Source organism: Peromyscus eremicus, chromosome 23, assembly GCF_949786415.1.
Source record: "Peromyscus eremicus chromosome 23, PerEre_H2_v1, whole genome shotgun sequence".
Lineage (NCBI taxonomy): Eukaryota > Metazoa > Chordata > Mammalia > Rodentia > Cricetidae > Peromyscus > Peromyscus eremicus.
Window position 1 is genome coordinate 28363786 of NC_081438.1, and position 25673 is coordinate 28389458.

Below are 25673 nucleotides of genomic sequence, written 5' to 3' on the forward strand. Positions count from 1 at the left end.
GGGCTTTGGGTGTGCATGGTGAGCACTCTGCCAGCTGGACTCCAGGACCAGTGCTAGACACCATTATCTTTAGTCTCTGGCCAAGTGCTGGGTGCCATAGTGGAGAGGCATATGTGGGACTAAACTTCCCATACCGTGTCCAGGAAGCAAAGAAAAAGAGAGAGAGTCCTAGGCCTTGAATCCCCTTGAGGGCATACCTTAGTGACCTACTAACCTTAGTGACCTATAACCTCGATAGCCCCGCCTTGCTGTATCCTCACCACTTTTAGTAACCCCATCCTGGACAGCCATGACCTAATCCAGAGCCTTTGGGGGCAATCCATAACTGAACCTTGGTAGCCAGGCTTGTGTGTGTGGTTTCCCTGTCCACGGACCCACCCTGGGCTTGTTCTTAGCAGCCACATGGTTAGACCAGGGTTCCCAGGCTGTGTGAACAGCTCCGAGGAGATGCTCCCATTGGTTGGAAGTTCTTTTCTACACCCTTATGTTACCCTGACAGGTTTAGGAGTTGGGAATTAACAGTGACAGTGGCGGGGGGGAGGGGAGGGTACTTGGTGACCTCCCTTGGGGTTCGGGGAGACCCTGGCTTGTGTGTGGTATCGGCTCCTAGGTTCAGGGAGGCTGGAGAGGTTGGGGGGCAGTGATGTCAGAATGAGGCCTGTTTGGGAAGGGGGCACTTTGTGGGCGCCCCTCCATTCCTCCCCTCCTTTCCTGCCTGCCCCTCTCCCCTCCCCTCCTTTCCTGCCTGCCCCTCTCCCCTCCCCTCCTTTTCTGCCTGCCCCTCTCCCCTCCCCTCCTTTCCTGCCTGCCCCTCTCCCCTCCCCTCCTTTCCTGCCTGCCCCTCTCCCCTCCCCTCCTTTCCTGCCTGCCCCTCTCCCCTCCCCTCCTTTCCTGCCTGCCCCTCTCCCTTCTCCCATCCCTCCCGAATTTTCAGTGGCAGATGGATTAATCCAGGTTCAGTGAGAGATCCTATCTCAAAAAATAAGGTGGCACCATGAATGGTGGCATGTGCCTTTAATCTCAGCACTCTGCAGGCTGAGGCTGGAGGAGCTCTGTGAGTTCAGGGCTAGTCTGGTCTACATAGAGAGTTCCAGGACAGCCAGGGCTACATAGTGAGACTCTGTTTAAAAAAACAAAAACAAAACAAAAGAAGAAAAGAAAAGAAAGGGTGCCAGGGCTGGAGGAAAGGCTCAGAAATTACTAAAGCATTTAGCTCCGTTGTGAGGCCCAGAGTTTGAACCACAGCACCTACATTGGCGGCTCCCAAACACCAGTAAAACTTTAGTTCCAAAGGATCTGAAACCTTTCTCTTGCTTCTGTGGGCATCTGCACACACATGTGCACAAACACTCACAAAGACATACATAAACAAAATAAGTATATTTTTAAAAAAAAAATAGGTAAGATGGAGAGCAAAAGAGGAAGACACCTATGGCCGCCACACACCTGCACCTCACATGCACACATGTGCACCTGAATGTACACCCATTACATGTGTATGCACACATGCGCACACTCCCTGCCTCTAAAAACGAAGAGGGGTGTAGCAGACAGCTTTTGTTGCTATGAGAGAACACTTGAGATGACTTGTGAAGAGGAAACTCGTTATGGCTCATTGTGTCCATCTGCTGGCTCTGGCTCTACTGCTTGGGTCTTTGTGTCCATCTGCCAGCTCTGGCTTGATTGCTTGGGTCTGAGCTAAAGCAGGAGCACATGGTGTGGCAGAACTGCTCATCTCTTGGCTGCCAGGAAACAGAGGCCTGAGAGCTCCTTTAAGGCTGTACCTCCAGTGACCTGCTTCCTCCTGGTTTGGCACCAGCTCTTAACAGTTCCACTCCCTCAGTAGCGCCACCAGCTGGTCCTTCAATAAGCTCTCAGTGGGTGAACTCGGGGTGGGGTTGGGGCTTCCAAACTCAAGCTAAGGCATCCATTCCGTGCAGACCCCCAGTATCGGTGGCAGGTGCTTAGGTCCAGGATGAGGGAATCCAGGCTTGCCCAGCCAGGGCCTGGCTGGTGGGGTGCCTGGCATGAGACTCCACGGGGCTGGGCACAGTGCTGGGCTCTGGTCCCTGACTAACACATCCTACAGCGGCGAGGCATGAAGGGCAAGGCTCGCAAGCTCTTCTACAAAGCCATCGTTCGAGGCAAGGAGATGATCCGAATTGGGGACTGTGCGGTCTTCCTGTCGGCTGGCCGCCCCAACCTGCCCTACATTGGCCGGATCCAGAGCATGTGGGAGTCATGGGGCAACAACATGGTGGTTCGTGTGAAATGGTTTTACCATCCGGAAGAGACCAGCCCGGGCAAACAGTTCCACGAGGGCCAGGTGAGCCTTTCCCTGCTGGGAACTGGGAGAGACCCTGGTACATAAAGGCAGACCCATGGTTGTTGAAAGGCAGAACCCATGGTTCTGTTGGTGTGCTAAAATACCCTGACAGAAAGCAACATAGGGGAGTAAGGGCTTTCTTTTAGCTGACGGTTCTACGTTACCGTCCATCTCTGTGGGGACAGCTGGTCATATCACATCCACAGCCGGGGCAGAGAGAATGAATGCATTCATGCTTAGTGCTCAGCTCGCTCCCTCTACTCATACAGTCCAAGGTTCCCTGTGCAGGGAATAGTGTTGCCCACAGTGGGCTGGGTCTTCTCACCTCAATTAACAAGATCAAGATAAACCCCAGCAGAGGTACCCACACCCCAACCTACCTAGAGGGCGCCGTATTGAGACTTTCTTCCCAGATAATTCTAGATTGTGTCAAATTGACAGTTAAAAACTAACCATCACACAGCTTGAGGCTGGGCATCTGGATGCTAAGAACAAGCCCTACAAGTGAGGAGGTTGAGTCCAAGGGAGCTTGTATAGTCAGCCAGAGATCTCAGGTGGAGGTAAAACAAGGCTCAGACTTAACCCTATCCCATCATCTATCCCCCCAGCACTGGGACCAGAAGTCGGGGCGCAGTCTCCCTGCAGCCCTGCGGGCCTCCAGCCAGAGGAAGGACTTTATGGAGGTAAGAAGGCAGCGGTGGGCTGGTGCTGGGGTATCGGCTCTGTCCAGATGGGGTGGACTGTAAACTTTCTGCTCTGCCCCGCCAAGTCTCTCCCTCTTGTGTCTGTGGCTCTGAGCTACTGGGGTCCCTTTCTCTGTCCCACCTGCTCCCTGAATCTGCACATCTGTCCCTCTTGTGTTGTTTCTCTCATTTTTATTTCTTTTCTGTGTGTCTGCATATACGAAAGTTCACACCCATGGTGGGGAGTGTGCGTGTGGGTGTGGGCGTGGGTGGAGGCCCAGGGTCGGCACTGGGCATCTTCCTTGATCGGCAAACCCAGATCTTACTAGCCAGCTTGCTCCAGAGGTCCCCTGTCTCTGTCATCTGAGGCTGGAATTACAGGTGGGCCGACACACCCACCTGCTGCTTATGTGAGTTCTGGAGATCTGAACTCGGGTCCTCATAACTTGCTGCTTGTAAGGAGTCTGCACAGGCCATGTGTCCATTCTTACTTTGGGGCACTGTCTCCTCTTGCCATCTCTGTTTCTCTCTTCTCTCTTCATCTCCTGTGGTCTCTGTCTCTCTGTCATTGTCTCTTGGTCTCTCTCAGTCTCAGTCTCTCCGACTCTTGCTCTGTCTCTTTTTGTTTCCATCTTTTTCCATCTCTATCGCCATATCTCGGTCTCCAGGTCTGTACCTTTAAAGCATCCCGGGGTCCCCCTTGATCCAGAAGGGTTCCCTCCAGTCCCTAACACCGACACTGTGTCCCCGCAGCGTGCCCTGTACCAGTCCTCCCATGTGGATGAGAACGACGTTCAGACAGTGTCCCACAAGTGCCTGGTGGTGGGCCTGGAGCAGTATGAGCAGATGCTAAAGACCAAGAAGTACCAGGACAGCGAGGGCCTGTACTACCTCGCGGGCACTTATGAGCCCACCACAGGCATGATCTTCTCTACAGATGGCGTGCCTGTGCTCTGCTGAGTGCCCCCTACCCAGCGGGGCCCATAGAGACCCCTCCCCACCACTGCCATGGCGCGGGACCATGTGTGTTGTGTGCATGCCAGTGTGCTCGTGGGCGTGTGCATGTGACCAGGTGGACGCCCCAGGCAAGTGCGAGTGTGTACATGTGTGTGCCCGTATGCATGCACGTGTGTGCGCACATGTGCACACATCTCTAGACCCTTTCTGGTCATCCCCTGGTGCCCTCATGCTGAGACACCTCCCCCATCCCCACCCCCCACATCCAGCTATCAGGGTCCGGCTCTGCTGTCCCGTCAGGGTCATCTCAGAGGGGACTTCCCTCCAGCACTTTGTATGCGCTTAATGAGGCTGCCCTCCGAGCTCTGGGCCTGTGTAGACTTTGATTCTGTGGATGGGGTGAGGGAGAGTTCCAAGGACCCAAACCGATGCTTGGTACAGAGTTCAGCCACACCCAGCACGGAGCCCATCGAAGGCCTTCCACCATGGGCCGGAGGGCCCCAACGCCAGCCAGCTTCACCAATCACTGGGCATCTGGGTGCCTGCATGCCCGGCCTCCACCCTCTCAGGACAGCCTGGACTTGGGGAACAAGGCAGGGGAGGGCAGCCCAGGAGCATCACCATACCTGGTGGGCCCCCCAGCCCAGACCCTTACACTACAGAAAACCCCAATGGTGCTGAAACCCGCGCCCACGCCCGGCACGGCCCGCCCGGCCCCCTCCACCAGGAGGATCCGAAAGGTTACCTGTACAGTTTATTGTAGCCTGCCCCTGTATCATACACCTTTAAATGGAGTCAACTTTTTAATTATATATATAAAGATAAATATATATAAATATATATATAAACTTTTTAAAACTGTGAAAAATAGCTATGAAATTATAAAAAAAAACACATTCTGACGTGCAGAATATTATTTTTTATTTCCTGTTAGATTGTGAGTGTCTAGCACCGGCTTTATGCCTCCCCCCAACTCCCTTGCACCCTCACCCCTGCCCATGTGTACTGTATGTGCCCCCAAATGGACGAGAGATGGAGATAGACAGAGGGGCCCCAAACCCAGCCCCCAGCTCAGCCCGAAGCACTTAACCAGCCCCCCTGTGCCTGCCAGACCCCAGTGGGGTCCCCGGAGGCTTTGAGCAGACAATCTTGAAGGAAGGAAAAGCCAGACTTCGGTTTTGTTTTGTTTTGTTTTGGGGGGGGAGTAATTACTGTTTCCTGATTTTTTTTTTTAACATTTCTTTTGGAATTTTGTTTGTTGGCAAATTCTGTGTGATCTTTTTCATAAAAAAAAAAGAAAAGAAAAGAAAGAAAAGAAAAAATTTAATTGGAAAAATACTATGGCTTGGAGTGGCTTATTTGGGAGCCTGGGATGGTGGGGTCAGTTTGGAGGAGCCCCACATGCCAGGGGCAAAAGTCAGGGTGCACCCTGGAGCTGCTCTACTAGGCACAGAGATGAATGGACTAGGTCAAGCATTTCAGAAAGTTCTGGAAGCCGGGATGGTCTGTCTTTTTTAAAATTCAAGAGCTAGGGGCTGGAGAGCTGGCTCAATCATTATGAGCACTTGTTGCTCTTGCGGAAGGTCCAGGCTCAGTACCCAGCACCCACATGGCAGGTCACAACTGTATGTAACTCAGTTCCAAGGGACCTGACACCCTGTTCTGACCAGGGATCACTTGGTGCACAGATACATATGTAGGCAAAGTAAATCTTGAAAAAAAATTAAGAGCTACAGGATGGAGAGTTTGTCGGTAAATTGCCCGAGTTCCATCCTAGGAAAGGAACAAGCATGGTGGTGCCCTCAGGATCGCAGGGCAGGGAAGGGAGGGCAGCCTCCATGGCTAGCCACTCCAGCCAAATAAGCAAGCAGGATGGCCTACGGCCTGTGGGCTCAAGCCCACATATGGATGGGTCACGGTAACAGTTCTGTGCCCTGGAGAAGCTGGATTGACGGACTGGATGCTGGCCATTGCCAACCCCAAATGTGAATCTGCATAGATAGCTGCAGCCCTCATTCTGGGCTTTTCTACATCACAGCCGGGGAAGGGGTTGGGGGTGGGGGTGACAGGTATTAGGTTGAGCAGGGAGACTGAGTAACATGGTGGATGGGAAGAGTCACTCTGTTGTCATCTGGTGGTCCCTATGACATCACCACCATCCCGGTCTTGATTCATAAGGCTGCCCTGCTAGGACCCAGAAGGGTTGCACACCATGTGAGGGCCCAAGGCTATAGGACTGAGGTGGCCCTCCTCCAACGCCCCACTTTCCCAGCCCATTCCTTGGGTCTCCAGGAACAGAGCAGTGAAAGGATGCTTCTGGTCCTTGCAAGGTGGCTCAGTGAGTGCTATACAAGCATGAGGACTGAGTTCAAATCCCCAGAACTCAAAAAAAAAAAAAAAGAAAGTACGATACAGCCAGTGGGTGGTAGTGGGCAGATTCCAGGAGCTTGCTGGCCAGCCAGTCTAGCCTAAAATGTTGAGGAGCAGCTGTGGTGAGAGACTAGATAAGGCAGAGGGGATGTGACAGTGACAGTAGATGTTGGGGGTCTTCCTCTGGTCTCTGCACATATACATGCATAACAGAGAGAGAGAGAGAGAGAGAGAGAGAGAGAGAGAGAGAGAGAGAGAGAGAGAGAGAGAGAGAGAGAGAGAGGAGAGAGAGAGAGACTCCAAATCATCACCAGAGCTGGAGAGACTGCAACAGGAAGACTCCATTCCTGAGCAACCCACCTCCTGGACCAAATCACTCCCTTCTGAGCTCTTCTTCCAATGCACCAGATGGGAATCCTCATGGGGCCAATGGTCACTAGGGGCCAACGCAAGCTCCAGATGGTCAGCACTAGGCACGAAGAACAGGCCCCTGACCAACCATCCGCTCTAAAAACACCTAGCTCAGGGCAGGTGGGGCTGCTTCATAGGTGGGACCATAAAGGTCTCAGCATTGTGGAGAAGACAATCCACCAGGGCCCCATTTTAATCTCCCCACCCTACCCCCAGTGGCTCAGTTCCCCCCACTCCCCCCACAAACACCCAGTGAGGGACAGCAGTGGGCAGTCTCTGCCATCTTTAATGGCCAGTGCGGTAGTCAGAGGACACATAGGTAGACGGGACACAGCAGGGGTTGGTACAGGGTGGTCACAGCTGGGGCCAGAGTGTGCAGAGAGGCAAGTGTCCTGGCTCAGCAAAAGCCATCTTTGGCCAGAGGCCCCACAGCCAACCCCACCACCCAGTGACCCCACTCCCCAGCTCACTGTCATTTGCCAGGGTTTCAAGTGGGTCATGTTACTACTTGATTCTCAATGGACAGGGGCGGGGTGGCCTAGGTCACGAGTGGATCTCGGCTGTCTTGCATTATGGATAGGTTGAGTGGCGCTGGGGAGGAAATGGGAGGACCTCCCTGTTAAGCATGACCCTTAGCCTGTGCTCTAGGGGGGTGCGTGGGCGAAGTCCTCTACCTCAGGTGGGTACACCCAGGTCAGCTCTGCAGCTATGACTACGGGAGGCCTGTGTAGACCCAGGAATGAGTTTTCCACACTTAATGCGCTCTCTCTCTCTCTCTCTCTCTCTCTCTCTCTCTCTCTCTCTCTCTCTCTCCTCTCTCTCTCTCTCTCTCTCTCTCTCTCTCTCTCTCTCTCTCTCTCTCTCTCTGTGTGTGTGTGTGTGTGTGTGTGTGTGAAGTGTCTAAGAAGGGGAGAAAATGGGACGAGGGACTGCCCCTTTCCTTCAAGATTTCTAACACTCATGAGGATGTACCACCTACCCAATAAGTGAAAACGACATTGAAGACCAAGGGACCTTTGCAGCAGACCCCACAGCGGGGTCATAGGGAAGGGAGTCACTCAGACTTGTGGTCAGCCATTCTGGATGGCTTTGAGTCTGAATAACCCCATCATGCTGACAGGACAAATGTTGGGCCTCTGGACGTAGAGGATGAAGAGCAGTTGTCTGATCAAACACAGAACACATGGGTAGGCGGTGTCCAGGGTGGTGAAGACATGTTCCAACTGCAGTGGACAGCTGGAACGAAGTGGCGAGGTGGCTTTAGTGGCTTAGGAGGCGGCCAGGACCCCGCAGGCACTGAGGCAAGGGTGGGGAGGGTCCTCAGGCCTTGGGGTGGCTGGCCTGAGCAGCCCTCCCTGGGCAGTGGGCAGGGTCAGGTGGGTCTGGCTCAGGGGCCGACGGGGATGGAGTCATTGGCGGTGGCTGTTTGGAAGCAGCTGCTGTGGGCGTCACGGGTGAGGCTGTAGGTGCAGTAGGCAACAGCAGAGCCCAGGGTCAGCCCCGACATATAGGACACAGTCATGGTGTTTCCTGTGGGCAAGAGTGACCTGACCTGAGTAAGGGGCGAAGAGCAGCCATGGGAGCCGAGGCCACACTGTGCTGGACAATTTCTGTGGCCATGGCTTCTCGGGTGTGCACTATGGTGACAACTGTCAGTGCCCAAAAGCCTGTGACATCCTGTGTTAAGTACTCCTCCCCTAGAAACCCACTGTCTCAATTTTGGGTCTTTTAGGAGTGATCTCACTGGAGTCCCTGAGGTCTTGCCTACTTCTCTGCCCTTCCCTTCCCTTCCTTCTTCATTCTCTTCCTTCTCTCCATCCCTCCCTCCCCTCCCTCCCTCCCTCCCTCCCTCTCTCTCTCTCCCTTTCTTCCTTTCTTCTTTCTTTCTCTTTCTTTCTTTCTTTCTTTCTTTCTTTCTTTCTTTCTTTCTTTCTTTCTTTCTTTCTTTCTTTCTTTCTTTCTTTCTTTCTTTCTTTCTTTCTTTCTTTCCAGTCTTAGAGATAGAATATGTAGCTTTTCACAAACTAAGCCAATTATCTACCCCTGAGCCACACCCCAGCCCCTCACTGGGGATTCTAGGCAGGTGCTCTACCACTGAGCCACACCCCAGCCCCTCACTGGGGATTCTAGGCAGGTGCTCTACCACTGAGCCACACCCCAGCCCCTCACTAGGGGATTCTAGGCAGGTGCTCTACCACTGAGCCACACCCCAGCCCCTCACTAGGGGATTCTAGGCAGGGGTTCTACCACGGAGCTACATTTTCTGGCCTCTTTTTACTTTTTTTATTTTGAAAGTGTTCTCATTTACCTCAAATCAGGAATCCTCCTGCCTTAGCCTCCTGAGGAGCTAGATGACAGGCCTACACCCATCAGGCCTGGCTTCTTTCCATTTTTATCTATTGCCTCCTGCCTCCAGCTGTCTCCTTCTTGGGGACAATTCAGTATGCCCCACATCTGACCTGGATGCCCCTTCCTTCACTTCCCTATCAGTCCATGGCAATACCAGCCTCACCTTCAGCAGGAGGCCCCAAAACTGGAAGTTTGACTCTCTTAGACCTCATCTCTCCATCTATCAGCTAACCCTGAGAACCACTGAGACAGGTTCTAATACCAGCCCTTCCCCCACCTCCACACAAGCCTGTCCTCAGGCCTGGACCACTGCAGACGTTTTTGAATAACTTCATCCCTGTCTGCTCCCTCTCCGTCCACCTGGCCTCCACCTGGCCTCACTGGGAGATCAAAGGCAGGTGCGTGGGACCTTTGCACATATGGCTCCTTCTGCTTGGATGCCATTTCTGGCAGCTTCCCGTACCTGTCTCCCTCACTTCTTCCTCCAGGATTTTGCTCAAAAGCCACCTCCTCAGTAAAATCTTGCAAGATTGTTCACATTATACCATACCCCCCCCCAATCCCTGTATCTGCCCCCACTTCTCTAACATAACTCCTAGGACTTACCGCCGTGAAACATATCCCATCTGTTTGTTATCTCTTTGTTTATTGGCTGTCTCCATCTCAGGACTGTAACCCTGCAAATGTGGGCGGCATCATGTCTCCACTGCCCAGGAGAGTGCCAGACATACAGGCTCCCCAAGTAGTAGCAGAATGAGTGAATGAATGAATGAATGAATGAACGAAATAAAGACGTTACTTACAGATGTCCTCATACCTACAACTTCCTTGTCACTTAACCCTTGGGACCAAATATATTTTCTCACTCACTGGCTCCCCTTGGCTTCTCCAGGCCTCAGTTTCCTTTCTAGAAGGGCACTAGGCTATCAAAAGGGAGCCCTGGGTGTCCCTGAGGCCAGTGAGTCTTACCTGCCAGTTCCCGCTGCTTGGGGCTCACTTTACCGGCTGCCAGGATCATGGGCACACTGCCAAAGTAGCCATTGCTGATGCCCATTAGCAGCGAGAAGACACAGGGCCAGGCAGGGTGGCGGAGGGCAGGCATGCCACTGGGGTAGACACACAGGATGAAGAGGGGGATGAAGACCACACGAAGGCAAGAACAGGCCAGCAGATGAGTGCCCCGCCAGTCCACGGGTAAGGCCGCCAGGATCTGCAGGTAACAGGGAGTGTGAGTCACCCACTGAGCCAGGAGCCTGCCTCTCTACCAGACACTCAAGCTACAGCCTGTCCCCTGGCACCGTGCTCCATCCAGCTCACTCTGCAAGGCCCTCCAAAGCATTGCATGTACTTTTTTCCCTCTTCAGTACTGGTGATGGGGGATGAGACCTGGAATGTGCTAGGCAAGCACTCTGCTGCTAAGCCACTCCCCCAACACCTCACTGGGGGATTCTAGAGCATTTCTGAGGGGGCGGTGGGGGATAGGGTTGCTCAGTGGTCAAATGAAAAGGGCAAGGCCCTGGGTCTCATCCTCCATACTTCATAAAACACAGTAACAGCAAAACTGGCCACAAAGAGACATGGCTCATCTGAGCTGCAGGGTGGCTGGGGTCCCATTCCACCTCTGACCACCAATCCCTTCTACTTGTGTGACAGATGTGCTGCTCAGCTAGCAGCCTGTGCCTGTATCATCCTCAGAGGGATCCACTAGTGACCATGAGGCAGGAGAACTGGGGTTGATTCTAGCCTGAAATGCACTTGACGCCAGAGAAACCAGGCAGGGGCTATACTCCACAGGTCAGGGTTAGAGATGCCAGTACTCCATGACTTCCACCCTCCCCACCTGGAACTCACATGAACCCTCAGTCTGGGGTTGCCCCAGAAAGACCAGAGCCTTCCTGGGACTCCCCAAAGCCACCCTGTGTCTCACCTTGCCCACAAAGTCTGACAGGTTGAACACAGCCATGACCAGGATGGGCAGCCACTCGCCCAGCACGCAGTGGCGGATCTCGGACTCCAGGCCAGGAAACAGGCACAGTGTAATGAAGTAGGTCACCGCAATGGACAGCATGTCGGCCCAGATGACCCGCGCCACAACGTACCGGTGCAACAGCAGGGCTAGGGGGATTGAGGCGTGTTAGAGGGTGGTGTTCATGGGTCCCCTGATGTCTCAAGCCTGGGTGACAGCCCCACAGTGCCTCATACTGACCTCTGAAGGTGGGCCAGTTTCGTTTGACTCGTGGCTGAGGCACATCAAAACGCATGTAGGCCCCACTGTTGCTGTGGGCTGGGCTGTCCTTCGGGGACCTGCTGCTGGACAGGGATGGGGTTTGGTGCTCCTGGGTAGAAGGGGATGATGGGAGTCATGGGCCAGGTACCCAGGGCAAATGGTATAGCCACAGTCATCCAGACATTCAGTCAGCGCCTACTGTGTGCACTTCCGTATCAAGGGCCATGCTTACCTGTCGTCTTTCCCTCCACCCAGCTAGCAGTCACCATCAGTAGCCTCCCTCCTCCGAGCCCTGAGGTGGGTGAGAGCGGAGGTGGTATGCAGCATATAACCACCAGAGGGCACTCTAGCTTTCCAGAACTGTGAATTGGCCTTCCCAGGCTACAGCCAACCACTCACGGGGTGGGTATTGAGGCTACCCTTGGAGCACCCCTGAGCTGTGACGGAAGGGAGTTCATCACAGGATTCCCTTGCCTTCCATCTATTGGACTTCTTTGGACCCCACTTTCATGGCCCTGGGGTTCTCCCCCATCAGGCTTTGGAGATTTGCCACACACCCTGGGCTCTTCTCTCTGGCCATAGCTGAAAAACCATCACCTCCCGCTGTCCCAACAGGGTGTCCTAGCAGGTTGGTCACAGGAGCTGAAGAGAGTCTTGGGCCACAGATGTGGGATGCCACAGCTGGTGGAGGGTCACAGACTCTCCATGGTGCTCTGGAAGGCTGAAACAGCCCACAGGATGGAATGTCTCAGAGTACAGAAGCAAGCCTGCAGCCTGAGATCATATTCAGACACCTGTGTGGGAGAATGAGGCCAGGCCAGACCACCGCACTTACAAAGTGGATGTCTCCTGATGCGACATCGTGGTGCACTCGGTAACCTGCCCGGATGGGGCGGCTGTCGCGGGGCCGTGTGGTGTAGTAGAGTACAAATCGGCTGCGCCGCACCAGCAGGTGCAACAGGAAGCACAGCAGCTCCAGGCCCGCGGAGACCAGGAAGAAGATGATGGTGCTGGCCCGCTCATCTGGGAGCAGCAGTTTAGTGAGGATCCGGCTCAGAGAGATCATCACCCCTGCGGTGCCTGGAGGTGAGGCAGTGGCTACTGAGCATTCCCAAGGCCTCTCTCACCCACGCCACCCCTACCCCGACTCCATCCCATCCACCACCAGTCTTCCCTCACTGAGTCCTACCCACTCCATCCACCCGCTGCTCCAGTCCCAATCCACAGTACCTGGTCTACCGTCCTACCAGGCTCCACCCGCCATCCTGTCCAAGGCCCCAGCTTCTCCCAGCCCCACCCTACTTTGCTGATCTCTGCCAGTTCCATCCTGTCCAAGGCCCCAACTTCTCTCCAAGCCCTCCCCCAGCCACTTGAAGCCCCTCACCCTATGTCTTGTCTCCCGACCCCCAGCCCAGCTGAGCCTGATCTCACTAGTCCCACCCACTCCTAGATTCACTGCCCGTCTACCCATACAGCCTGCTTCAGCTCCCCTTCCCCCAGGACTGCTGCTGCTCTCAACCCCCACCCCCACCCCCGTCACTTCACACCATGGGCAGCATCACTGAGCTGGTGTCCTGACCTGAGGTACTCCACAGGGAGGACACAAGGCCCTGCCTTCCTAGGCTTAATGGAGAGAGGCCACAGATAAGCCATGGAAACACACAACAGTGGTACAGGGTATACACTGTGGCAGAAGACGTGTCCAGAGGGGAAGGATCAGAGTAGCGGTCCCTGGGAGGGACAGTTAAGCCAGGGGGTCTGCGGTACTGGAGAGCCAGGCACACAGACTGAGAGTGAGCACTCCAAGTGAACAACAGTCACAAGGGTGTGTGAAATACCCCCAGCAGGGGCCGGCTGGAGGAGGGTGTCAGGGTCAAGGCAGGCAGGACTGCTGCAGAGAGCACGTAGAGTTTTGCTTAAGTTCAACCCACAGCCGCAGAGCAGTGTGGGGCAAGACTAGTCATGTCCGCCATGAGTGGATGAAGATGGGCAGGGCTCTAAGTAAGTCTGTGTTGAGGGGCTCTTGGCTACCAAATCAGTACACCAACACCATCCTGATGGGCTAGCCACACTGATTCCACCACAAAATCTACTGGTTTGGGTTAGGAATGTGGCTCAGTTGGTAGAGTGCTTATTAAACATGTGTGATGTCTTGGGTTCTACTTCCAACCCTTGGTAAAGAGAGTGTGGTGGGGCTGGGCGGTGGTGGCACACTCCTTTAATCCCAGCACTCGGAAGGCAGAGTCAGGTGAATCTCTGTGAGTTCAAGGCCAGCCTGGGCTACAGAGAGAGATCCAGGACAGCACCAAAGCTACACAGCTACACAGAGAAACCCTTGTCTCGGAAAAAAAAAAAAAAAAAAAAAACCAAAGAAGAAAAGAGAGAGAGAGAGAGAGAGAGAGAGAGAGAGAGAGAGAGAGAGAGAGAGAGAGAGAGGTGGCACATGCCTGGAATCTCAACACTTGGGAAAAATCTTCTGGCTTGCAAAGCCACCTGTGTGCTGACCACCTTCAGAAGTCAGCTCTAGGTGGTGTGATTTGATGTTCCAGGCAATACATTGCAGAAGAAGCCGAGATTCGGAGAGCAGCCCCTGAGGATGATGGTTGGGCCCAGCTTCTTGCTGGGTTGTGACTAGCTACAGAATAGAGGGTGGGATGGGACATACTTGGAGTCCTCCTGGAGGGCATGTCCAGAGGTCTTTTGAGGTCTGGACATGGGGTAAATTTCAGACTTGTGCAAGGGTGCTGTGTATCAGAAAGGGGCATCTGGGATGTGGCTTGGCAGACAAAAGGGTTTAAGTAGCAGAGTGATAAGCAAGGGTGTCTGGTGGTGGTGGATAGGGGGAATTTGAGGAGGATTTGGTCCTGAGCGCACACACACACAGACACACAATTTTGCAAATTTCTAAAATTGAAACACTCCCTCCTAAAGGAAGGAGGAAGGTTCAAAAGACTCAAGAAATAAAGATTAAAAGTCTAGCTGAACCACACAAGATTCTCAAGGCCCCTCCTGAAGGTTATCCAAGCAGTAGCAATCGCTGCGGGGAGGAGAATCTCCCACCAGCAGCAGAGCTGCCGGCAGGCTGTGCCAGGAGCCCAGGCACACAGTTTTCCCCGGTTAACACCGGGCCTGGGGTGGGCTTCCCAGTGATGCTCCTGTAAGTCAGTCCTAACAAACCCATAGGTGCAGCAAATCTAGACTGGGTGGCATGGGTTTTGGTATACCAATGGTGTCCTATCTGGAGTGAGCAGACATTTGATTACATCTCTCTGGAAAAAAATCACACAATGGGTACGCAAATATCCCCACCTGAATACTCACTGGAACTGTGGCTCTCACGCTGCAAAGGAATTCCACACATAGGTGTGCACACATGTCCCTCCCACCTATCGGTCCATCCCTTGCCATCGACAGTCACCATCCCCAATCCAGCATGTGTAGAGCTTTCTGGAACACTTCCCTAACTAGGACATGCCCAGTAGGCTTCCCAGACTGGTGCCCCCTTGGGGGTCTCAATACTCACTCTCTCCAGTCATCACCCCCTGCGTGTACCTCTTGGGCAGTAATCCTGTGTAGCCATAGAAGCTAGATTGCTGCACTTAAGAGAGAGAGGGAGGAAGTGGTCAGATATCATTTGACACAGAGGCAATATGAACCACCCGTGTTATGTTGGCACTGGAGGACAGGTGCTCAGAGAGCCTAACACTAGAGCGGTGGTGAGATTTAACACAGCCATACAGCAACATGGGAAGGAAACAGTTGCCCTGAACATAGCACACAGAGCAACCACTTCCCTGCCCCTGGGGTTCAAGGTCACTGACAAGTACTGTCTGATGCAAGTGGAGATGATACACGTCCCTTGCTGGATGAGACAGGTCAAACTTACTCTCAGCCTTTTTTTCCAATAGTAGTGATGGTAGAGGCTATCAGTTGAAATGGGGCTGTCAACCTAAATCTCTGAGTGGCTCTATGGAACACAGCTCCCGCCCCATTTCTGATGGGGTTGGACCATGTAGTAAAAACAAGGGAGAGCCGGGTGGTGGTGGTGGTGGTGGTGGTGGTGGTGGTGGCGGCGGCGGCGGCGGCGGCGGCGCATGCCTTTAATCCCAGCACTTGGGAGGCAGAGGCAGGTGTGCTGTGGGATGGTCTGTATGTCAAATGTGTTGCTGATTGGTCAATAAATAAATCACTGATTGGCCAGTGGCCAGGCAGGAAGTATAGGCGGGACTAACAGAGAGGAGAATGGAGAGAACAGGAAGCTGGGTGGGGAGACACTGCCAGCCGCCACCATGACAAGCCGCATGTGAAGATGCCGGTAAGCCACGAGCCATGTGGCAAGGTATAGATTAATAGAAATGGATTAATTTAAGCTGTAAGAACAGTTAGCAAGAAGCCTGCCACGGCCATACAGTTTGTAAGCAATATAAGTCTCTGTGTTTACTTGGTTGGGTCTGAGTGGCTGTGGGACTGGCGGGTGTCAGAGATTTGTCCTGACTGTGGGCCAGTCAGGAAAACTCTAGCTACACAGGTGGATCTCTGTGAGTTCGAGGCCAGCCTGATCTCCAAAGTGAATTCCAGGAAAGGCGCAAAGCTACACAGAGAAACCCTGTCTCAAAAAACCAAAAAAAACCAAAAAAAAAAAAAAAAAAAAAAAAAAAAAAAAAAAAAGCAAGGGAGAGCTGAGCTGAGTGTGTGGATGTACATGCGTAATGTCAATACTTGGGAGCTGGAGGCAGCAGGATTAGGGGTTCAAAGCCAGCCTGCCTGGACTGCTTGAGACTGTCTCAGTAAAAAAGAGGGAGTGAGCTTAGCTAGTACAAGAGGTTGCCTGGCATCCATGATGCCCTGGGTTCTGTGCCCAGCACTGCATAATCTGGGTGTGGGAGTGCATGCTTGTGATCCTAGCATGAAGGAGGTAGAGACAGGAGGATATGGAGTTCAAGAGAACCAGGGGGCTGCATTCCAAACCTGTGCCACATGAGAGTCCCCTTGGTGCCTATGTGTGCATGTGTGTGGTGTGTACACGTGTTCTGGTGTATTCATAGACACATGGCCAGCACCTGGACTGACTCACCTTGTAGAGTGTGTTACCTGTGCAACAAGGCCACAGAGCACTTAGGCTCAGCCCTTCTGGTGCATCCTGACCCCACTCCCTACCTGTGCATCCAAAGGCCACAGTACCCACAGCGGCCAGGTTGATGGCGTAAGCCTGGTCGTGAGAGAAGAGCTGAAGCCACACATCACATATGCTGATAAAGAGCAGGGGACCCAAGGCGAGGAGGTAGCCTGCAGGGAGCAGAGAAGTCATGAGGGGCACGGTGAGCACCAGGTGGGCACTCCTTCCGCCTCACCCCATTTTCCAGAGAGCTATGTCTCAGACACTGTGGCTACCTGTCCCCTAGAATATTAGGCAGTTAGAAGACTCCAGGAGAGTCTACAGGGAAATTCTGAGGGTTTTCTGGAGGAGTAGTCATCGGAGCTGAGCCTTGAAGCTGAAAGCCACTTTATGGGGGGATCTAGGGCTCTAACTTAGGGGTCACAAGAGCCTGTGGAAGCGTTTGCCATTGTACTGGCAAGTGGCCTGATGCTGACTTCCAAGCACAAAGCCCACAGTGGTCCTAGAAAAAGCATGTGTGGAGCTGGAGAGATCACTCAGCGGTTGGGAGCACTGGCTGCTCTTCCAGAGGACCTGGGTTCAATTCCCAGCACCTATATGTCAGCTCACAACTGTCTGTGACTCTAGTTCCAGGGGATCTAACACCTTCACACCAATGCACATAAAATAAATTATTAAAAATAAGGAAAAAGCACGTGTTTCACAGACAAGGCTAGGAAGCTGGGTGGGCAGGTGCCATGGACTGAGGCGCTTAGAGCCTCTGGGGGGGGGGGCAGCATAGAGTAGCTTTGAATACCTGTGGTGATCCTAGTGTGCAGGTTCAACCTCTCCACCACAACGTTGTTTAGAAGCACAGCCGCCAGTGCCACCAAGATATAGGTGAGGCTCATGTCGAACACAATGGAGGTCCCTGGATATAAGAGAGACAGTGACTCAGGGACTCTCAACCTCTGCACTCACCCCTGCAAGGGCTCTTCACTCTCCCCCAGGGGCTGATTGCTCAGCACGAATCAGTGGCTACCCTGAGGAGAGGAGATTCACATACTTGACAGTTGTCCCTCGGCCTGCCATGTTGGTCCCTGGGTAACTCAGCCTCCACACGTAGGTCCATAGCCTACCTTTCTCCCTTGTCGAGGTTTAAATGTGAACTGTCCCCATGGGCTCACACGCTGGAACACTTGGTCCCCAGCTGGTGCTGCTGTTTGAGAAGGCTGCAGACCCTTTAGGGGGTGGAGCCTCACTGGAGGATGTCAGTCACCAGGGAGGGTCTTGGGATTTTACAGGGGGAACCACTTCCAGCTCACTCTCTGCTTCCGGAGTGTGACTGCAATGTGACCAGCCAGCCTCCCGCTCCCTCCACCAAGCCTTCCCAGCCTTCTCTCCCAGGGTGGACAATATCCAGCAAACCATAAGTCAGAACAAGTTCCTCTCTCCCTTCAGTGGCTTTTGCCAGGCCTTTTTACCATAGCAACAAGAAAGTAACAACTACATTCTCCAGATAAAGTCCACGCCACAGTTACTCATCCACCCAGCTTGGTACAGTTCCCTGCTGGGTCCCCAAAAACCACATTCAAAGTTCTCTCCATACAACATCTCCAAGCAGGATCCCACCCCTTGGGATTCCCAGAAGGCCCTGGTCCAGGCAGAGGGTACTGAGCTGCCTTCGAGGGCAATGTAGATGGCAGAGGGACCCACCTGGGTACTTGTGGTGAAGATAGTCCACATCAGTGATAAAGCTGTTGTATGGCAGCAGGAAGCCCACGCCAGCCAGCAGCATGGCAAAGTAGATGGCATGGTAGCGGTCATCTGGCACAGGCTCCTCTACCGCTAAGTGGGGAGACACCAGGAGAGACTAGTGAGCACACTCAGGCTGTGGCCAGTGCACCAGGGCTGCCATCTGCCACCACCACAGCCACTGTTGACGACCAGGGCCCCAGCCATCCACATCACTATCTTTAAGGCCACAAACATCACAGCCGTAATGATACCTAATCTATTTATTTATTTTTCAATGTGTGTGTGTGTGTGTGTGCTCGCAGAAACAGGGCATCCCATTTCCTAAAGTTAAAGTTACAAGCAGTTGTGAGCCACCTGACGTGGGTGCTGGAAACTGAACTTGGGTCCTCTGGAAGAGCAGAAAGGACTCTTAACCTCTGAGCCATCTCTCCAGCCCTTTAATTTTTTTTTTTTAATTTAAATTTTAGCCGGGTGTGGTGGCACATGTCTTTAATCCCAGTACTCTGGAGGTAGAGGCAGGTGGATTACAGATGTGCACTACTGTGCTGGTTTTTTATGAGTTCTGGGGTTTGAACTCATATCCTCATACTTGCTTGGCAAATGTTTTACTCATTGAACCACTTCCCCAGGCCTGCTGATAGCCAATCTTGATTGTCAAGTAGACAGGGTTTAGACTCATGGTGGCCACGTCTGTGAGAGAGTATCTAGATGGGGTTAAATGAGATGGTAAAACCCACCCCGAACGTGGGTTACATCAATGCCATGGGCTGAGCTGAACAAAGCTCTCTTCTCTCTCTGCTCATGATCTCAGGTTATGCCTTCTCCACCACAATGGACTGTATCTTTCAAACTGCAAGCCACAGCACCCCTATCCCTTCCTTTAAGTGGCCTTTGTCAGGCATTTTTGTCACAGCCATTAGACAAGTAACTAACCCAGCCACTATGGCCACCATGAGGGCTGTCACTGTACCTATTGTCCACCCATCACAACCACGCTGGCCACTGCCACAGGAATAGCAAGCCTGACCAAATAGTGGGGTGGCCTTCTGAAGACCCTGTGATGGGATCAGCCAGTGGCAATGCTTTGTGGGGCTAGTAAGGTCTAATGTTCTAATGCAGTGTCCTGGATGGGCAGCTGTCTCCCCTAGACAGGATGCTGGGATCCAGGAACCAGGGTGGACATAGCTGTGATACATGGACATGTCCCTTTAACAACTACTGACAAAAATGCTCATTTCTGTCCCTGCTGATCTGGTGGGTTTCTTTCTTTCCTTTCTTTTCCTTCTTTCCCCAACTCCCAATAAGACTCCAGGCTGGCCTCCGACTCACCATGTAGCCAAGGATGACCTTAAACTTCCGATACTCCTGTCTCTACCTCCTGAGTGCTGGGATTATAGGCATAAACTACCATACTTGATTTACTTGATACTATGGATGGAACCCAGAGTCTCACACATGCTAAGCAAGCACTCTACCAACTAGGCTACATACTCATCCCATGACCTAGGGAGTTCCAGCTTTGACACTAAGACATGATGATTTTGTTGTTTGGAGCATAAATGCTTGCCACTCTGGCCCTGAGTCCCCAGCCAAGGAAGAAGACCTTTGTGGAAGGGGGATTGATCCCAACCATCAAAGGGATGGCAAGTTGATGCTGTCTGTAGGAATGAGAAAGAATGGGTTTGGGGCCAGGTGTGGTGGTTCATGCCTTTAATCCCAGCACTCAGAAGGCAGAAGCAGGTGGATTTCTGTGAGTTTGAAGCCAGCCTAGTCTACAAGTGTGTTCCAGGACAGCCAGGGCTGTTACACAGAGAAACCCTGTCTCAAAAAAACAAAAACAAAACAAACACAAGAGACCATGCCTGGCATATGAAAAGGCCTCTTGGCCTCTTGGGGCACTTCCATTCTCTGTGTCACAGCTAATGGGAGACCCCAAGAGCCCAATGCAATCAGGGTCCCTAATACCCCAAGCCTTCAGAAATAAAGGCTCGGTCACCTGCCAGGACCAGTGCTTTGGGCAGGGAGGTGTCTGCTGGCAGCAAAGGGAACCCGAATGGACCAGAGAAAGAGCACATCATGAACATACACTACGATCCATACATACTCTATCCATACATCCTCCATTCATGCACTCATCCATCTATCCATACATCCTCCATTCATTCATCCATCCAATCCACTATTCATCCATCCATCCTTCATCCATCTATCTGTCATCTAACCTTCATCCACCCACCCATTCCTCAGTCATCTTTCTATCTATCCATCTGGCCATTATCTATCTATCCATCATCTATTTATTCATCTATATATCCATTCATGCATCCATTCATCCTTCATCATTCACCTAATACCCCTTCCAACTGTCCATCCATCATCCATCTACATTCATACATCCATATAGCCTCCATTCATCCATCATCTATATATCCCTCTATCCATCTGCCTATCCATCTACCCAATTTATGATCTATTTAATCTACCTATCCATTCACCCACCCACCTATCATTTAGCTATCTGTCCCTTTATCCACTCTCCCACTCATCCATCTATCGTTTATCTATTCATCTATCTTTTCAGATACCTATTATTTATTTATTTTTGTTGTTGTTTTGTTTGTTTGTTTTTTTCAAGACAAGGTTTCGGGGCTAGAGAAATGGCTCAGAGGTTAAGAACACTGGCTGTTCTTCCAGAGGTCCTGAGTTCAATTCCCAGCACCCACATGGTGCCTTACAGCCATCTGTAATGAGATCTGGCTCTCTCTTCTGGCCTGCAGGGATACATGCAAACAGAACACTGTATACATAATAAATAAATAAATCTTAAGAAAAAAAAGACAAGGTTTCTCTGCAGCCTTGGCTGTCCTGGAACTCATTCTGTAGACCAGGGTGGACTTGAACTCACAGAGATCCACCTGACTCTGCCTTCCGAGTGCTGGGATTAAAGGCATGCACTGCCACTGCCCAGCCAGTTGTCTATTATTTATTTGGTTTTTATTAAGACAAAGTTCAGTTATGCATCCCAGGCTGGTCTAGGGTATTAGCAATCCTATCTCTGCTTCCCAAATGCTAAGATTATAGGTATGAGTCATCATACCTGGCCTTCTAGCATCCATCCATCCCTCAGTCCATCTATCTATCTATCTATCTATCTATCTATCTATCTATCTATCTATCTATCTATCTATCTAATCATCTGTCAATCAATCATTTATCTATCTTCTATCCATCATCCATCTATCTCTCTTTCAATCATCTATCATCTTCCTTCCTTCCTTTCTTCTGTCTAGCATTTCCTGACTCTCTTTCTCTAACTGAACCCTGGTTGATACAGCCTCCACCACCAAGAGCACCATAACTGCAGGCTTTACAGTTCAAGTCAGCATTGATGCCTGAGCACTGCTCACTACATATCCCTGTCTGCCAGGGCCCTTCCGCTACCATGTCTACTGTCATCCTTGGGGGCTGGCACTGAAGTGACTCCACCCCTCTGCACAGGAGCAGGTGTTCTTCATAACCCAACATGGGGCTCAGCCAGCAGAACTCCACCAAGAACGTTTCCGAGCCAGAAACAGAACTACTGCAAACAAGCAGCTGCACAAAATGCTACCTCACAGGTGTCCCCAGTTCCCAGGACGGTGCTAAGGGACACCAAAGTTTGCTTCAGTTGTAGTTGCTTTGAGGCCTGCACTGGGCACTGTCCTTCAAGCATGCACCAAGTCCCCAAGCAGGCCAGAGATAGGGGCAGGGCTGAACCTGAACACGTCCCACCCCAGACCTGCTCTGCAAGTCCAATTGCACAGTAGGTTGGGACAGCTCTTTAGTTTGGGGAAACAGGCTCAGGGATGTTTTAAGTCTCTGCCCCAGATCACACAGTGGAACTGAGAAGCAGCAATTTGAACTTCCTATCCAAGCCTCATTGCCTGCAGCCAGGAACAGTTTACTTTGAAGAACAAAAGAGAAGGAAACTCTTCAGCCATGGCCTGTCTCTGTGGATGGCCACTAGCAGAGGTCACATGACACAGTGCAGAACTGGACATCAGGTGTAATTGTTACCCTAGCCACCTAACCCTGACTGAGTCTCTTAGTCTCCATGACAACCTGAGGCTCCTGCTGCCCCAAAGACTAACTGGAGGCTGTGTGGCCAGTCATGGCCCTGAGGAAGACAGTGTCACTTACTCACCAGAGTCTGTGAAAGTAGGGACACCCCTGACTCTGACACTTGGATCCTGAGCACCCTCTGCTGTTGTCTCCAGCTGGAAGTTGTCAAAGCTGAAACTTGTCACCACACTCTGGCCAGATGTGGCTGCCACGCAGGGCTCCTTGAGGCGCTGGCTTCCAATGGAGCCCATGGCAGTTCACACTGTGAGGAAAGAAGATGAGGCAGAAAAAATGGTAAGGGGAGGAGACACCATGCTCCCACAGCTAAGTCATCAGGCTGCATGCCTGAGGGTCGTCCTGTCCATTCATTCCTTACCCATTTGTTTACTTGTTTTAACATATTTTGCTGAACTGGGGATGAAGCTCAGAGACTCATACATGCTATGCAGGTGCTCTACAGTTAAGCCACGCCCCCAGTCCCTCACTGGGGGATTCTAGGCAGGTGCTCTACCACTGAGATACATCTGCTTTGTTTTGAAACAGGATTTTCTCTGCATCCCAGGCTGGCCTAGAACTTGTGATCCTCATGCTTCAGCCTCCCAGAGCTGGGACTACAGGAATGTCCTACCACATCTGTCTTTATTTCTCCCATCACTTAAAAATATATTTTTAAAAATTATCTTATTGCTGGGCGGTGGTGGCGCACGCCTTTAATCCCAGCACTTGGGAGGCAGAGCCAGGCGGATCTCTGTGAGTTCGAGGCCAGCCTGGTCTCCAAAGCGAGTTCCAGGAAAGGCGCAAAGCTACACAAAGAAACCCTGTCTCGAAAAACCAAAAAAAAAAAAAAAAAAAAAAAAAAAAAAAAAAAAATTACCTTATTATTTTAATTATGTGTGTCTGTGTCCATGAGTGCTGGTTCCTGAGGAACTCAAAGGGCTCAGATCCCCCTTAGAACTGGAGTTATGATCCATATTGAGCCACCTGACTTGGGTGCTGGGAACCAAACTTGGTTCCTCTGCCAAAACAGTACATGCTCCTAACTGCTGAGACATCTTTCCAGCCCTGTTTCTCCTTTGGTGTTTCATCATGAAGGATACAAGCTCAGCAGTGAGGTGATGTGACCTTGCCTGTTGCTATGGAAACTGGGTGGTAAGAGCAGAGACTACAGCCCAGAAGCTCAGTTCAGAGGTCTTTGTCCCAAGAGCAGCTAGGTGGCCTTCGCGCAGGAGAAAACCCTGGGCAAAGGAGACATACATAGACAGAGTGGAAAAATAAATTGGAGTTGGAATGCCAGGACCCAGTGAGCAGTCAGAAACAACAGGTGACATTACAGAGACTGTTCGCCAGCGAGAGCTGCAACTGTCTCACTCATCCTTTCCCTCTGAGAGGAAGGTGCTGCTACACGTTCCTCAGGCAGCCGACAGAAGGGAGCGATGCAGGGTAACGATGCTCACTCTGGTCTTGTGGGCAGAAAGTAGGAGAGTCCAGAATCCAACTCAGGTTTGTGTGATAATGTCTTTCTGGGACACTGAACCATAGCTACAGCTCCCCCAGGAGATTCTAGGCAGGTGCTCTACAGCTGCGCCAGGACCCCAGCCCCTCACTGGGAGGTTTCAAGCGGGTGATCTACCACTGAGCCACACCCATTGCACTCTTTCTTGCCTCATTGTTTCTTGCTTCAGTTCAGATCGGCAGTCCTGTCCTTATCTTTGGAGAAAAGGGAACCCATGGCTGGGAAAAGCCCCGATACCTAGGTAACCTTGTGTACATGGGTGTCTAGCTTTCCTCAGGTGAATTTTAAAACACTGTTGAAAATTTGATCTGAAAACAAAAAGATCCATACTCTTCCTAGAGCATGAGACATACACAGAGATGGGAACATCGCAGTGCTGGTCAGATCATGGACATAGACAGCTTCTCTTTCTCAGCAAGCACACATGAGAGAGGCCATGGAAGAAGCCGAGGCCCCCATCCCTAAGGGAACTTCCGCCTTTCGGAACTACATCAATTATTTCTATACCTGTGCCACCAGCATGCCCTGTGCCATAGCCATCTGTTTTCATTTCTTTGCCAGGTCATTTCTGCAGCTCTTCTGCCTCAGTTTACCTCTTTCCCAGAGCCCAAGGTTGGTTCTTCCCACAAGTTACCAAATCCTCTTCCTGAATATATCTTCTCTCCATTCTCTCTCAACAGAGTTGTGTTAGGGTCAAGGACCAAGACTGGGGTCTCCTTGGGGCCTTGGAACCCAAAGCATATTTGTGGCTGACCCAGAGGTGACTAGTACTCATGAACAAGAGGCTGGGAACTTCTTCTGGGAGATGGGAAGCCAGGTGAACCTCCCCTCCAGGCTCAAGACTTTCCTAAGGTGCCCCTCTCCAGCCACTCTGGTTCTAGTAACAGCATCTGGAATTGGGAGAGACTTAGAAAGGCTTAGGGCATAGCTGGCCTGGGCTTGAATGACAGTGGAGTCGGGTACAATCCTGGTCTTGTTTGTCACTTGCATACACTTGTCTGATCTCCAAAGAGGTGGGTTGGTGAAAGGCTTAAAGTTACCCAATCGGACTGCAGCCCACCAACCCTCCCTCACTAAACAGGAGGGGCTGGGTAAGGGGCTACTGTTGAGATACTATTCACAGTGTTCATGGACCCACTAGGCATAGAGGCTCAGTCCTGGAGGACACCCAGGATCCAAAAAGCCTGGCTCATGTTCAGTAGGGGCTCCTATGATGCAGTCTCCTAGACAAGCCGGACCAGCGTGAGAGGTTTCTGCCTGGCTGAGGCCACACCATCCGGGAAGGCGGATGTGTTCGGCATCCTGCCAGGCTGCTTGCTCTGGCTCAGTCAGCGTGGCGGGCAGCTGCCACCCACACTGTCCCCACGGCTTTCATCACTCTCTTCTCCCAGCCCCCCACATTTAACATCCAGGGTCTCGGATCTTCCCTCGTATATTCACTTCAATTAAATTTTAAGGGCGTGCAGATAGACATGGGCAAGGAAGCTTTTCTCTACACGCCTGACTCGGGACCCCTCCGTGCTTGTCACAAAAGCATCGGAGATGACACAGGTCATTTCTTTAGCCTTCAGACCATCCTTGGCACCAGTTCACCCGCCTGGAGAGTGACAGAGTACTTCACAGAGAGGGACTGGGTGGTGGATAGGAAAAGCTTAGCTGCTCACACTTGGTGTTTTAATGCTGATCCAAGCTGCCCCTTAGCACCGAGTGGGCCAAAGAGAGCTCCTAGCTCTCAGCAGTTCTGTTAAACTAGGCACACAGCGCCAATCTGCAGAGAGATGACCAAGGAGGAGAAGAAGCCAAACCCACAGCCAGATAGCTCCAACTGGACCCTGACCTGGCTGACCACCACCGGCCCCTCCCAGTTGCTGTAGGGATTGTCT

The 25673-nt window shown here is 52.0% G+C and overlaps 2 protein-coding genes across 5 annotated transcripts in view; one reads left to right on the plus strand and one right to left on the minus strand.

Moving 5' to 3' along the window:
- Window positions 1-5255, plus strand: part of Tnrc18 (trinucleotide repeat containing 18) — a 94305-nt gene extending 89050 nt beyond the window's left edge. For all 3 annotated transcript variants that reach the window (XM_059249655.1, XM_059249653.1, XM_059249654.1), the window contains 3 exons: window positions 2090-2326; window positions 2935-3009; window positions 3763-5255. In XM_059249655.1, coding sequence (XP_059105638.1) covers window positions 2090-2326; window positions 2935-3009; window positions 3763-3969 — 519 coding nt within the window. In that variant the 3' untranslated portion in view covers window positions 3970-5255. The remainder of the gene's footprint in view (window positions 1-2089; window positions 2327-2934; window positions 3010-3762) is intronic.
- A 2507-nt stretch (window positions 5256-7762) lies between these two features.
- Window positions 7763-22528, minus strand: Slc29a4 (solute carrier family 29 member 4). 2 transcript variants are annotated; one of them, XM_059249683.1, is made up of 10 exons: window positions 22360-22528; window positions 18135-18266; window positions 17236-17349; window positions 16481-16572; window positions 14847-14916; window positions 12159-12403; window positions 11303-11432; window positions 11024-11211; window positions 10066-10306; window positions 7763-8277 (listed from the first exon to the last, which is right to left on the minus strand). In XM_059249683.1, exons 1-10 carry the CDS (start codon window positions 22526-22528, stop codon window positions 8135-8137), a joined length of 1524 nt encoding a protein of 507 aa, XP_059105666.1. In that variant the 3' UTR covers window positions 7763-8134. The 2 variants fall into 2 exon arrangements, with proteins under 2 accessions (XP_059105666.1, XP_059105665.1); XM_059249682.1 differs by having other exon boundaries at window positions 14847-14921; window positions 16481-16609.
- Between the last annotated feature and the right edge of the window lie 3145 nt (window positions 22529-25673).

Bases quoted from the DNA above. Each gene is read 5' to 3' on its own strand.
- Slc29a4 (XM_059249682.1), bottom strand. From the start codon at position 22,528: ATGGGCTCCATTGGAAGCCAGCGCCTCAAGGAGCCCTGCGTGGCAGCC. The intron at 11,212-11,302 runs GTCAGTATGAGG...CAATCCCCCTAG, and splicing joins AAACTGGCCCACCTTCAGAG to CCCTGCTGTTGCACCGGTAC. The intron at 8,278-10,065 runs GTAAGACTCACT...TCTTGCCCACAG, and splicing joins CAAGCAGCGGGAACTGGCAG to GAAACACCATGACTGTGTCC.